Raw genomic sequence first — 15,018 nt, forward strand, 5'->3', positions numbered from 1 at the left:
TGCTGTCCCTGATATCTTGCTCTGAGGAATGTTCAGAGTAAGGTTTCTGGCAATCTGCATACCAGAGAGATGCACCCATCCAGAAACCTCACTAATGTGGCTCTTCAGGGCACTCATGGGGCCCAATGGCTGACTTTAATGGGGAGGCATTGTCAGGAAGGGAGAATGGGAGGAGTGACAGTGGCGGTTGGGGTGGGGGATGGAGCCAGCACAATGTACAGAGAAGGCAGTTGTCCTAACAGTCAGGAACCACACTGAGACAAGGAATAGGTCTCTAGTGTTTATTACTGCTACATTAGACAGAAAATCCTAACAAACTGAAGAAGCGTGGGAAAAACCCAGACAGATAAATCCCAAGAGTTAAGGCGGGTCTGATCTGTGTCTCTTTGAATGGCTGCTTAACTCCTCAGTACTACGCATGCATTTTCCCCCCTGGATAGGGGCCCCCTCCTGCTCACCATCAGTGCTCATGACAGCAGTTGAGGTTGCAGGTCCTTCTGGGACACCCAAAATCTTCCTAGTTTTAGTTTTGCTGGCTGTGCAGAATAGAGGAGCATCTTCTTTTGTGTGTAAATGGAGCATGTTTATGGCTTTGACCTTACCTACCACTGTATTGCAACTTCAAGAAGATTATCCATGATCAGAAAGTAGTCCTTAAACTGTTATAACTGATCCTGTTGCAACCCCTACATTCATGTATTTTATAAGTGGTGATATTTTGGCACTTGGGTGTGTTTAGTTATGCCCACCCTGTAAGTGCTGTAGTCCCAGAGAAGCTATGCCACGTGTTTTTGCCTAACGTCACAACTGTTTTTGTTAAAATCATGGTGATGGAAGCTGTCTGTCTCGAGCCACCCCAAGCTGTATGCTGAGCAAAGATTGTACCTGGAATTCCCACATCATGACTCAATTATAGTTCAGTGACATCAGCCTCAGGTTCTCCACCCCTGTCATATAGATCCAGTGTCTAACCTTTTCTTTAAGATCCTCAAAAGAGAGTTTATAAAAAGCCGTATTGAATTGTTGAAAGTGCTGGATGGAATGTGCTTTCAGGATCTCACTGTTGAAAGAGTAACTGGACATACTCTTATCTCCATAGGGGTTGCACATAACTAGTAGCAATTTGGTGGTTAAATTACTGCTGGGAAAATCCAGCTGTATGTTGCAGTAATTTCCCATGGGATAATTGTAAGAAATGACCATTTCTAGAGTACAGTGTAACTATTACTGTCTGGGACAGAAGTCACTGAGCTGCCTTTCCCTTTCAAAGGCAGCAGCTCTATTCTCCCTTGTCCAACGCAAGAACAGTAATTCATTTTCCTTCTCAGTGTGTGGCAAAAACAAAGAAGTAAAACCGTAATTTAATCTATATGCATTGGAAGTGTAAACCTAGTTTAGGATAGAACAGGAGTGGGAAGATAGTAGTTTGGGATCTACTGGTAGATCTTTAGATGATTTGCAGTAAAGATGTTGAACTTCCGATTATTTATCCACACTTCTTCAGAATTATGGAATTTGCTCCTTGAGACTTATCTCCAATCTTGGTTTGTTTGGGAGAGATCTTGCTAGGCTTTTTAAATTGGATTAAGTTTTTAGCTATGACATTGATTGTCCCTTGATCAGTTTGAGCATAGTAAGAGTGGGTAGAGGGGATATAATTTGAAAAAATAGATAAAACAAAATGGCTTACCCTAAAATATACTGCTGAAATGATGAAATTGGGAAGGGAGTAACAAAGAGTAGATTTTTGGGTTGGACTTGGATTCATTTCTGGAATACAAAGAAAATCTTGAGCGGCTTTAATTAATTTAATTAATTAATTAATCAATTAAACTACTTTAATTCTAAGTGTATATATTGTTGCTTCATTTGGTGGACCTTGAGGTTCTGGTAAACAAAGGAAAACAAAGATAAATGAAATAAAAACAAAGTAGATCCCCAAAGTCTGAATTTTGTTGCCATCGCTTATAAATTAATATGGGAGTAAACTACAAATTGTATTTCCCTTATCATTTAACATTATTATCATGCAAATCCATAACTTCTTCAGTTGTACTCCAATTGTTTAATACCCAGCCCTGTCATGTGTATTCTAGAGGGAAAAACTTCCACTGGACTGAATCTTGGGTGCATGTTCCCTATCCCATCTAATTTAATAAGAAGCTACATACGACCATTTCCATAATTTGTTAGATCCAATCACAGTCAGGCAAATATGCATACAAATAAACACCCAAAAGTCTGTAGATCAAACAAAATACTGTGTTCAGGAGGGGAATATGCATACTTGAGGCTGTATCCCATACCAAATCATGTACCCAGATTCTAGAATATGCATATCTGCTGGCCAAACAGGATTCGATGAACAAAGTTTCTTTTCTTTTCAAGGGAAATAGAGTGTAACTGTGGGGGGTGGGGGGAGAGAATCACATTTAGGAAGAGTCCAATGTGAGTGTGCAAAGTAATTATCACTGAATACATCATGAGAGTCTCTGCTGTATTTCATGTCTCCTTTCCTAATCCCAATAGGACCTTCTTGGAGAGGAGTATTTGATCAACGAGAACACAGACCTGAATGCCAATGGCACTTACAGAGCATTTGATGAGAGACTTGACAATAAAGTCTATGAAGACTACTATGCCCAACGAGGGGCCAATGAGGCAGAGCAGTATGATCCAGCTGAGCGCCTTGAAGCCACCCTCCAATTTCCCAAGGTGGCAACTTTACAAACATCTCTCTAAGCAATGGTTAACAATCTGAGCACTGCAGAAAATAATCCCATTTCATTCTGGGATGCATTCCTCTGATATGGATCTGCATTAGCATGCAATCCTGTGCATGCTTACTTGGAATCAAGCTCCATTTTACTCAGTGCGTGTTTTTGCTTGTATAAGTTCAAAAACATACTGAGTTTTAACCAGTTGGAATGCAACTATTTCAATTCTAATTAAAAGATAATCTTGCAAACATTTAAACGGTTTAAGCTGTTGGAATAAGAGAGGAAAGGAAAGGGAAGGGAAGGGAAGGGAAGGGAAGGGAAGGGCAGTTTTCTGTCTTGTATTAGAAATACTGTTTGTATGAATATCTTGAAAATAATAGTAAAGTCTGAGAGCCAGCTTAACGCTCTTCCCTTTGCCAGAGCAAAGAGAGTCTTATCAATTATGCTAGCATTCCTGCACATAAATTGCTCCTGATTTGCACTCCCCCATAAACTCTTTCTGTTGCTACATTGTTAGGCCCTGACCCCCAGTTGCACTGATTGTTGAGGGTCAAGGCCCAGACTCATTTGAAATCCATCAGAAGATGGAATAGCAAAGGGTGGTAGCTCACCAACAGAGCTACAGAGTGTTTCGTAATCTGCCTCTCATGTAACCTGCATTGGCATAACCATGCTGTCTTGCCCTCCCTTCCCTCCACCTCACTCCAGTTTAAATCCTACATCAGTCTAACCTGTCTATGCGTCTGAGGAAGGGAGCTGCAGCTCATGAGAGCTGATGCTTTTGAATAAAATGTGATAGTCTGGAAAGCTGCTCCCAGGTGCCTGATTTTTGTCATCAGCATTGTGAGCCCATCAAAGAAGCTGAATCCACTTTCAGTCATGCTTCCACTGTGCATCAGGCTGGGTTTGTTAATTCCATATACACAATCACGACCTTACTTTATATTAAAAAAAGTCACAAATATAAATTTAAAGGTTATATGTGGAGATGAGAAGGAGGTGCGTTTGGTGCCCAAAACATATTTTCAGATGTCTCTCATGTGCAAGATGCCCCAAACACGCCAAACTATCTCCCACAGAGCTCACTGCAGATGATTTTAAAAAGAGAATTTTCGGTGTTTAAAGAGAAGAAATCCTAAAAAATAGACTCTGCTCCTTCTCAAAGGGATATATTTATCTTCATCTAGGTATTTGCCAAGAGTGCCCTATTTTTATTTGGGACTTAGGAGCACTGAGACTCCTATGACATTAGTCATAAGCATCTATTTATGAATGACTTGGCTGTCCCTGTCCCTGCACCTCACCCACTCTTTTCCCAATGGCCAATTGCCACCAGGCTGGGGTGGAACCTTGGCATTTAAACCAGCCAATCAGGGTGGACTTGCCATCTTCTGAGCCTTCTGACTCAGTCCAGTGCAGTGCTGAACTGGCTGTGCATCACAGATTCCCACGGTGCATTATTTCTCATGGCAAGGATTTCAGTTCCACCTTCTGGGCTAACAAATTGGTTTTGAGCAACAGCAAACATTTTCTTCAAGTCAGACTCAACTTTCAGCACCCACATGGATATGCAGGAAGAAAACGGGCTTGCCGCTGCCTTTTTGGGGGATTTTTTGGGGACTTTCCAGTCTAGTCAATAGCCCTAATATTTCCTATTGGTATTAATCATGTCCAGCCTGGCTTAGCTTCTTGAGATCAGCCAAAATTGCCTCAGTGCTGCCACCTAGTTCAGATCAAACACTGTAAACCATTGTAAATTAAAACACAATAAATATTGTTTTAAAAAATCCTTTCTTCTCGGATCCTTCTGCTCAGGGCCGTTGGTGGTAATAAAAAATGTAAGACTTAATTCATAGGTGCTCAGGACTACGGTGATGGGATTTTAATTGATTTTATCCCTTTGTTCGACTTGACTCTATGTTGCCTTTGCTTTCTTGCCCTATGCTTTTGGCATCCAGGGACCAATTCATGGAAACTCGGTTCTCAAGCTTGCTGCCAGTGTCTGGAGATGTTAAGTGATTCATTTGCTCCTATTTCACTCATCATGCATTAAGCCTGGGGAAAAGTGGGATAGCTCACTTTATAGGAGAAATCACTGGAGATTGCTCCCTATCTAAGCAACTACTAGCCCTAAGTGCCAGTTCCCATGTTCAGCAAACTCAGAAAAATCCCACACTTCTTTCCAGCAACCCACATAGTCCAGAATCAAATCCACCTTTGTTTTAGGTATGGCAACTTGTTTCTGTCTGAATAGCAGATAGCAGTAAATCAGACTGAAGAAACAGTCATCTTGAATTGCTTTTGTTCAGTCTCCTCTACTCTAGGGCAATGCAGATTCTCACTTTATGATAACCACTGGCCATCATGACAATTGTTTTCTTTGTGTCTGTAGCAGCAGCCAAATCTGAAGGGACAGAAAGGGGAGCCGGCCGTCATCGAACCTGTGAGTAGGATATGTTTTCTGTTATGGCTTTGCCAGGATCCATCAGCCTGGTTGGAGACTGAATTTCACCACCAAATGGTAGCTTGGGATTTGTGGTCAATCTCATTTTGATTCTTGGCAGAATAAATACCCACAACTCTAGTGGTTTCCAAACAGTTGAGAGATGATACCAGCAATATGCCCTGGAATTTGAGCTTGAAACTAGCAATTGGGTCCTGGATGAGGACAAAAATCTTGCTGAAAAATATAAAAACAAATGCTTACAGTATATGAGTATGGGAAACCTGCTCCTTTATGGTGTTCAAAGAGTGATTTCTGAATCTTAGTTGAATGTTGTGTCTGTTTTATTTTTGGCAATGATATGCTGGGTTTTCCCTCCGTAAAGTATAGGTCACAATATAGTTTTCTCTCCTGAGCATAGTTAGCTTAATTGTGCATCATTTTCTATTCAGAATCACTGGCGCATATCACCATAATATGACATAGGTACAGGTGGTGTAATTATGCAACAATTAGCTACCTATTTTTTTATACATTCAACAGTGGTGTCTACAAGCTTGTTGCTTGTGCAGGGCACTCAACCATAAGCATGCAAGTGGTTATACCTCAGGCGCTAAAGAATCATTAGCACTTCTCTTATCCTTTCTTACAGGTGCATGGACTTATTTCAGTGCTTAAAGCAGTGTTTCTCAACCTTGGCAACTTTAAGAGGTGTGGACTTCAACTCCCACAATTCTGGCAGTTGAAGTCCACACATCTTAAAGTTGCCAAGGTTGAGAAACACTGGCTTAAAGGTAACTATATTCACATCATATAACTTAGGGAATATTCATAGGCCATATAGTCACCCTTTCCCTTCTTAGCCCGGTTCAGGGTATGTAAATCTTTCTCTTTTCTTTCTGTTGCAGGGTATGCTTTTTGAAGGGCCAGCTGGATACCCAGGTCCACAGGTAAGAGACATAATAAGTATGATGTCATCAGTTTCCCCAGATACTACGAAGTTGTTTAGGTCACCTCTGTCCTGATTACCAGGAAACACACTGAGGCGAGGACTTGGTCTCTAATATTTATTAGTAGTACTTAACAAGAATCCTAACAAACTGAGAAAGCGTGGGAAAACCCAGCCATATAAACCCCAAAGGTTAAGGCGGTCCCGATCTGTGTCTCTTTGAATGGCTGAACAGTTCCTCAGTGCTACGCATGCGCTTGACAGTCTGGGTGAGAGCCCCCTGCTCGCCATCCTTACTCATGACAACCTCCTTCCTGTGTGCCTGGCTTTTTTTCCCCTCTTTCTGAGCAGGGAGGGAGGATTTGCAATAGCACAATCCAGGTTGGTGCCATTACAAAAAGGGTTAGGGGATAGGCCTATCTCCATGAGTAACTGCTCCCTTTTTTGCCTTCCCCCCAAGTTTCCTAAGATGGGAGATGCAAAAAGACAGGAATGCCTTGAGAGGGTTGATTGCCATAGGCCTTTTGTAGGATTTTATCTTGGTCATAGATGTTTGAAAAGATATTTAACATACAGGAAACCAGCTTGCAGGGCATGGGATAAGTGGTTTAATCCCAAACACAATCAGGCTGTTTGTGGGCCAAAATATAAATTTAAACTTCATACAGCATGATTACTCCCACTAACATGACCCACTGAAGTATGCTATTTGTACATGATCAGTGACTGGCCTAAAAACTCCCAGAGTGGGAATTTGAATGTCTCTCTGGCTTCTCCCGTGACCCCCATATTTTGGCATGAAAATAACGGTGGTATTCTCTCCGTTTGGGTTTTTCCAGACATGCCTGTACTGTCAATTCTGTTCTGATACCTAGATCAGAGATATCCTTTGCATAGCTTCTGAATGGACTATGTCAACTTTGGAAATCCTGATGATCTTCAGATGTTCTTGAGAGCTTAGGAGCTCACAGTTAAATCATGACATGTGCTCTGTTGTTTTCAAGGTCTTCTTCAAAACAGAAATATAACAACCAGAGTCAGTTGCAAAAGAAGTATAAAAATTAAAGAACAGGGTATCTCTGAGCACATTTGGAGGTTCATTTCAGAAGCCTCACTTAGGAGAAAAAAGTTATGAGTAGCTGGGAGTCTGAGACCTTCATCAGTCTATCAAAAATCATCCAGGTCACAATCTATATTCTGATCATTGATCTCTTAAATACTTATTTCCCCAATATTGCCTTCCTATAACAAATTCTCGGCTTCTACAGAATGAAAAGACCAACTGTTCTCCCATTCAAACTCATTATAAGGAAGTAAGCAAACAGGAGTACCTGTTTGGTCAGATGGAGGAAAAAAATCAGCCTTGGATTTGAGGAGCTAGAGCTGAGAAGTTCTTTTTTCAATACAGTCATGTCAGCTTCTGTTGCCTATTTGTAGACTACTTATAAAACATGCCCTATGTATTTGAAATGTTAGTCCAGAAGTACAAGAGTTTTGCAAATGGTATAATCCAAGTGCATCTGCAGAAGCAAACTAAGGGACTGGTGTTTGTATTTAGTTGCATTATTCAGTCTGTTCCTGTTACTCATAGGGAGGAAAAGGAAGGTATACATAATTTTGAAACGTCATTTTCTGCAGTCTGATTTTTAGTACAATCAGGCATAGTATTGTTGCTGTAGACACATTTGATGCAATGTAGGGTATTACTGGTGTCATAGTATTTCTGTTTTAAAAGAGGAATTGTGTGTGGAATTTTCTTCATTGATCTTAATTTTCTGCTGTATCACTTCCCAGGGAGAGATGGGTCCAATGGGACCAGCAGGGCCACCAGGATTTCCCGGAGATCCTGGTGAGCAGGTAAGGAAATCACTGTGCTGTTCAAAGGAATGATAGTTTCCTCCATCTCCCCCATGGGGACTTTTCACCTTCTCTGAAAATGGTGGGTGTGGGGAAGAGAGGATAAGAATTGCCGGCATGTGCCGTCTTCAGCATACCTCTTTGACAAGTCCCAGCTTGATGTTGCTTTCTTTTAGCCCAACGTTTCTCAGGAATTATTGACAGGAGTATCTTACTCACTTTTGCACAGGGACCACCAGGACTCCCAGGCCTTCCAGGAGCTGATGGGCTACGTGGACCTCCTGGGACAATGCTCATGTTGCCAGTAGGTGATATAGGGAGTTGAGTCAGAATTGAGAATAAGAGATATACTTGCAGGAAACAACATCAACCAGTCCCTTTGAGAAACAGATTCTAGAGGGGTGCTATTTGCAGTTTTTGTGGATATTTGATGTAAAAAGAGAGCCCTCTTCTAGCTTCCAGGGGCATTATTTTTAAAATATTCTAGGTGAAAAAAAGTGTTGACATGGATTATAAAACAAGACTCTTACCCAGGAGGATATTGTGAGTATTCAGGAGGGAAGGTTTGTGATACGGAACAGATAGTTTCACAGAGTTTGGAGACTGATAAGCTCAGTTCAAATATACAGTCTGTCCTTCTGTTAAGAATAGGAAAGTTTATGATCTTCAGAACCAGAACATTTTGGGTTTTCTGTAGTTGAACCTACGTCCTACCCACCTGGCACCAAACAAGCATCAAAGCAATATTTCCGCTACTAAAATGTGCATGATACTTTCACTTAAGAATGCTAAAAATGAAGATTTGCTTTTTTGGTAGGCGTGTCATAGTGATGGCATAATGGTTTATGTAGCCATAGCTTCACTATTCTGTTGTTCCCTTCCATGAATTTGCCTTACTGATCCATTTCCAGTTCCAGTTTCGTGGTGACTTAGCTAAAGGCCCTTCGGTGTCATTCCAGGAGGCCCAAGCCCAGGCTATTTTACAGCAAGCCAAGGTAAACATTGTGGGCGGATGTATGAATATATGTGCATACGCTAAGCTGCTTTGTTTTAAAACTTTATTTCTTTAAGTAGTTAACTTGTTTTGCCGCAGCATTCAACCCTCCCTATAGACAGCCTTCAAAATGTGAAGAATAATGAATGAATCAAAATAATAATACTGCGGGTTTTCAAGTGATTTCTAAATCATATGGCTCATCACAGAATATCAGCTAATCAAATTACCCAAATCACTCTATTAATCCATTTATAGACTGTCTATTAAGTCACAGCGTCCTGATCCCCTCAGTGAGGCTGTTTGTTTCAGCAGGTCATAGACAGAATCAGTATACTGTATAAACAAAAGTATACTGCAAAAAAAGGGAGAGCCAGTTTGGAGTAGTGGTTAAAGCACCAGGTTAGAAACCTGGAGCCTGTGAGTTCAAGTCCCATGTTAGGCACGAAGCCAGCTGGTGGACCTTGGGCCAGTCATTCTCCCTCAGCCCTAGGAAGAAGGCAAGGGCAAACCACTTCTGAAAAACCTTGCCAAGAAAACTGCAGGGACTAGTCCAGGCTGTTGCCAGGAGTCAAAAACTGACTTGAAGGCACCAAATAAATAAACAAACAGTTAGTCAACTGTGGGATCAGCAAAGGTTTGATCTCAAATGATTCTGTGTTTCTTTGGGTTTAGGTTAATCTGATTATCCATGTCAAGCAAACTTGGAAGAAAGGAATCATAGAGGGTTAGCCATCCCTTCTTGCAACTAATATAAAGACAAGAGGCTAGAGCAGCCCCACAAAAATGAGCCTCTCTAGGAACTCCTGTTTTCTGATTACTTCTCATACACTTTTGAAATCATATTTGTATGTGTGCATATGTGAAATAGGGACAGATTTTTTTTCCTTTGGAAGATATAAAACTACAGGAAATGTTAACATCCCAGCCAAGTTTATAGTGGTAATGGCTTTTCCCCATTTGATCAGGGCATCCATGTTGTCAGTTGCCACTCATGGTCGTGAATGTTTACTCCAGAATGTAGCAGCTGTGTTACCTGTGCCATGCAAACCCATTCTAAGGCTAAAGATTTCCCATATAGAAAAGTCACATTCTGTTTCAAGGAATAGTGTAGTAAATCAGACATAAGCAGATGAGTCATCATAGGATATAGAAGAGAAACAAAATGTTCACCCAGCCCAATGGCAAACTGATTTGGGTATTGTTGACTTAGGATTTTTTTAAAAATGGTCCTAAGTTAAATTTGCATCTGGGTTGAGAGTTCATTTGAAGAACAGATGATCTTTTACATAATTAATTTAGGTTAATGATGTAGTCGTGCCCTAAAATAAGATGAATAGCATGCCTTTTCTTGAATCAGATTGATTTGTGTTGTTTCTGTTTCATTTCTTAGGCCAATGATGGCCTAAAGATGAAATAGCTATTCAGCCAAAACCAAGACTATTCCAGAGCCCAGCCTGTCCACTTCTCCACATGTAGTGGTACAATCAGAAGAATGAAGATGAATGAAACCATTTCAACACAAACATTGCTTTCTCTCCCTTCTTTCACCCCTACTTCAAGCCAGCATCTTCTTGCCCCTCCTTGCTTACAATTACTCAATGAACTTCTCCCCAGTTCCTTTTGATTTTATTGCAACTCATCATTTTCTTTCTCTTCTCAGCTTTCCATGAAAGGCCCCCCTGGCCCAATGGGACTTACAGGAAGGCCAGGACCACTAGTGAGTAATCATCATTCTTGGATCATGCAAGAACTTCCCAAAATGGCATGGCCCAGAGAAGAATTTGTACGGTCTGGAAGGAGAAATTATTGAGTTTTCTGGAACATTCCACTCATGAATTGCTAAATTTTGCACATTTCTATACTGCCCTTAGGTATGGGACTTTTCCCCCACACACAGGGAGTGCAAAGTGGGGGGCGAAAACTATAGTGGGGCATAATGTCTTTAACTGATTCCTCTCTTTACTGCATTACTTCTGGTATCTGATAATAGCAGTTCACGTATAGAAAATTAATTTGCTTAGGCAAATGTAGAGGTGCCAGTGACACAGGTGATCACATCTTTAGCTCCCATTTTCTGCCCCAGACCATTTCCCCAAATTTACCTTATGCTGTGAAATCACAACTCTCCATACTTCTCCATTGATGACTAGGAGCAGAGTGCGCGAACTATGGCATAACACGTATCACTTCTGCCAGAGGAGAATCTAGTGATTTTCAGGAGAAGAATGCCTGCACTTTCCCTCATATGTATTACTTTGCTGGTATTTTTTAGAATTAACAGATAGAATAGTTCCCCCCACCCCCCCATCAAATCCTGGATCTATTCATTGTGGTTTGATTGTTCATCTTTGGAAGATTCTGAAAGGAATTAACTTATTTATAACATTGTTTCTGCAGGGTCTACCAGGAAAATCAGGACAAAAGGGGGACACAGGTGATGATGGACCCCAGGTTGGTTGCTGAAGATGAACAGGAGGGGCATGTGGTATGCTGGTAGGGAATTCTGGGAGTGAAAGTCTAAAACTACTAGAGGACACAACGTTGGCAAAGTATGAAGTATAAAAATGCCAGGGTGACGTCCACTCTCTTTTCAAGCCAGGCTTTGTTATCCTTTTTTGTGTGTGTGCCTTCAAGTCAGTCTTGACTGCTGGTGACTGCCTGGACTAGTCCCTGCAGTTTTCTTGGCAAGATTTTGCCAATGGCTTGCCCTTGTCTCCTTCCTAGGGCTGAGAGAAAATGACTGGCCCAGGGTCACCCATCTGGCTTCGTGCCTAAGATGAAACTAGAACTCACGGTCTCCCGGCTTCTAGCCTGGTGCTTAAACCACTACACCAGGCTGGCTCTCCCTCCTTATTCTTTCACTTCTTTATCTCCTGCCCATTTTAGTTTTGTTCAGTGTATGTGTCTTTCACATTTGAATTTCTCTAGCCTGATTTACTTTGTCTTACTGTATTACACTCTCCTTATTGAACTGCATGAAGTTTGAATCTGAATCTGAATAGGCAGCTTTGCAAAACTCAGAATAACTCACCCATTCTCCCAGATTTGGAAGGTTCACTGTAGCCATTTCAAATATGCTCTTTTCTCCTGGCATGCTCAAATGAGAAGGTTTTTAGGCTATCCTTAGCAGACAGAATTCTGGCATTGGTAGCAATGTAAGTAGATGAACTCTTTTTTTCCATCAGTTTCTTTTTTCTCTCTCTCCCTCCCCTCATCATAAGCAATTACCATTCATGGAATGAAAAGACACTCATAGGGAATAAAGTATGGAAGAAATGTAGGTCTTTTTGCAAGATTTTCCTACTATTTTATCTATGATACCCTCATCCTACCCATGCCTGATAGAAAAGTATTTGTGATTTATTCATTATTTATGTTTATACCCTATTTCAGTCCCATCCTCCCCACAAATGTTTTCGAAGAAGTGTGTCATAAAATGTATTCAGAATGTAGAAAGAAGTGAAATGAGATTAAACATAATTCTGGATCTTTGACCATCTTCTGTCCCAGGATGAGGAATCCATAGCTCTCCCAAACAGCTTTCAGGATCCATAATCCTTGGCCATATCTTATGAATGGGAATTGAGAACTGATGGAGAGAACGATGTCTAGAGGGTCCCCAAGTTCTCTGCTTCTGATCTAACAGCAGGAAGGGAATTAATTAGCTGAGTCTTTCTCAGGAAGATGCTTCAAAAAGCAGAATTCACAACGAAAAAGACCTCTGCCTTCTTGAATCTCCCTTGAAGGCCAGGATACACACAAGAAGTCTTTTCTTACGATTCTGAAGAGATGAGTGTGTGTTTATGGGAATAGGCTTTAAAATCTTCTCTTTTTTTGGAATAATTTTATTATAAGTTGTATATAAATGTAATGTAATTGCTGATATAAGTTGGCAATTCAGATGTTGTATTCTGGACTAGTCATTGTTTGTTTATCTTAACATATAACTTCATTGTCATCGGTACTGTAGACTAGGGTATCTGTAAGAAGTCTTTTCTATTGATGTGAATGTAAAATACATATTGCCACTGATGGCCATATAACCTCACTTCCATGTGAGGGTTAAGTCAAGGCACAGCATTTTCCCAACAGAGGTGAATTTTCATATGAAAAAAAAAAAGTAACATGTAGAACAACTGTTGGTCTCATTTATTTCAACCGTCATTACAGGGTTCCCCTGGGATACAGGGACCAGTTGGACCCCCAGGGAAAATTGGCAAGCGGGTAAGATTTACCACATCTCACACACACACACCTGGGTGTTAATCTGTAGGAATGCTTCCCCTGCCCCCTTTTCTTATTCTTTTTCTCCTTTTCATTTTTTTAAAGGGTCGTTCAGGAGCTGATGGTGCCAGAGGACTTCCAGGAGAAACAGGACCCAAGGTTTTCTAAACCTTAATTGTAGGGTGGAATTCACACGAAGGAGGGGGAGAGAGCTCTGAGATTCCCACTTCCATGGTGGTTTGGTCTTTCCTGAAACAGCAACACAGTAGTAGGGTGCAAATAGAGTTGAGTCAAATGTTGTTTCCACTTTTATGTTGAATTTGGCACATTCAGAAGAAATTTTCATCCAATAGGTATGCATGCCACGTGAAAATCCAACTTTTTCCCCTGTATTTTGTGATTGTGGTCTTGGAACCCATTCAGAACTCAGAGGAAGCTGGGCAGGAAATTAAGAGGAGACCCACTGAATCAGAAGCAGGCCCATCTAGGCCATGAAGTTTCTAGCACTTGGCCAGCCAGATAATTCCACAGGTGCACACACAGGGTAGGAAAGCAGCAACCATTCCCTATTGTTGATTCCTAACATCTGGAATTCAGAGATATAATTCCTCTCTGAACATGAAGAATGTTTGAACTAGCTCATTGGCAACACATCTTCTTGACTGCCAAAGCCTTCAAATGTAAGTATATAGAAAACTGTGCAATTTGCCAACCTAGTCTGAGATTTGTCAGCAGCTGTCCAGGATTTTGGTCTCAAGATGCAAGAGGCTGAAGCTGGAGCCTTTTGCATATTAGATATGTGATTTATCATTAAGTCATTGACTTCTCCTGTGTAGCCTTAAAAAATGATGATAAAGGAATGAATGGAGGGGATCCAACATTTGGGGGCTTTGTGTGCACAGCTTCTTCTCAGCAGTTATTGAGTACTGGGATAAAAGAATCAAAAGCTTTTGGAAAATAGAAGTCTTTTTAGTAACAGTGAAAATGTAATTTCATATGGAAGTCTTGAGGCCAAACTACACATGAGCTTAACTGCATAGTTCTATTTTTGAATGCAGCATGTATCCCCCACAGGCAGATTGCCAGACACACACACCCCAAATTTATACCAAGAACTCTAGTATGTGGAATAAGATGACTTCAAACCTTTGTCCCTTTGATACCCATAATGCTTGCCATTTTCACTGCTCAAAAGGAAAGAAATGCAGGGATCCATCCTTCCCTTCTCCCATCAGACCTTATTAAAAAAAAAAAAAGATTTGTTGTAATCTTTACAACACAGGGAGAGGAACTCTGTGGTATTTCATACATCCTACAACTCTGTGCATCCTTAATGATTGACCCAACAGAATGGGGTTGATGGGAGTTGTAGTCCAACAATATCTATAGAGTCACAGGTAGTCCACTACTGATATAAAATGGGTCTCCCTGCTGACATAAAGTAAGTCAATATTTCATTTAATTTCCTGCATATTGCAAAAAGGGAGATGGGGTTGAAGCTGAGTTAGTTCATCTGAATTGAAAGTCAAACCACAGAATTCCTGAGTGTTATTTGTCTCAGCTGCTAGTTTCCAAGACACACATATTCAGAAAAATAGCAAATCCTTGCCTCTGCCTTAGGATCTAACAAATTTAAACCTCTTTATCACGTTTGGCTTCCTTCTAAATTCAGAAGCACCACTGTTGCCTTTCAAAATATGGCAAATTGATCGGCAAGACAGCCTCCTCCCCTAGGCATGGAAAAGAGTATGTATGTATGTACGTATGTATGGGTTTGTGTGTGTGAATACAGGCAGAGATCTCCTGGCTGCAAAACTGGTCTCTTTTT

The 15,018-nt window shown here is 40.9% G+C and overlaps 1 protein-coding gene across 2 annotated transcripts in view; it reads left to right on the forward strand.

The window, feature by feature from the left end:
* Positions 1–15,018, forward strand: part of COL5A3 (collagen type V alpha 3 chain) — a 125,740-nt gene that overhangs the window by 44,622 nt on the left and 66,100 nt on the right. For both annotated transcript variants that reach the window (XM_063293983.1, XM_063293985.1), the window contains exons 8-17: positions 2,530–2,715; positions 5,113–5,163; positions 6,072–6,113; positions 7,907–7,969; positions 8,199–8,273; positions 8,881–8,964; positions 10,627–10,683; positions 11,364–11,417; positions 13,137–13,190; positions 13,296–13,349. In XM_063293983.1, coding sequence (XP_063150053.1) covers positions 2,530–2,715; positions 5,113–5,163; positions 6,072–6,113; positions 7,907–7,969; positions 8,199–8,273; positions 8,881–8,964; positions 10,627–10,683; positions 11,364–11,417; positions 13,137–13,190; positions 13,296–13,349 — 720 coding nt within the window. The remainder of the gene's footprint in view (positions 1–2,529; positions 2,716–5,112; positions 5,164–6,071; positions 6,114–7,906; positions 7,970–8,198; positions 8,274–8,880; positions 8,965–10,626; positions 10,684–11,363; positions 11,418–13,136; positions 13,191–13,295; positions 13,350–15,018) is intronic.

The sequence above is a fragment of the Candoia aspera genome, chromosome 2 (assembly GCF_035149785.1).
Source record: "Candoia aspera isolate rCanAsp1 chromosome 2, rCanAsp1.hap2, whole genome shotgun sequence".
Taxonomy (NCBI): Eukaryota; Metazoa; Chordata; class Lepidosauria; order Squamata; family Boidae; genus Candoia; species Candoia aspera.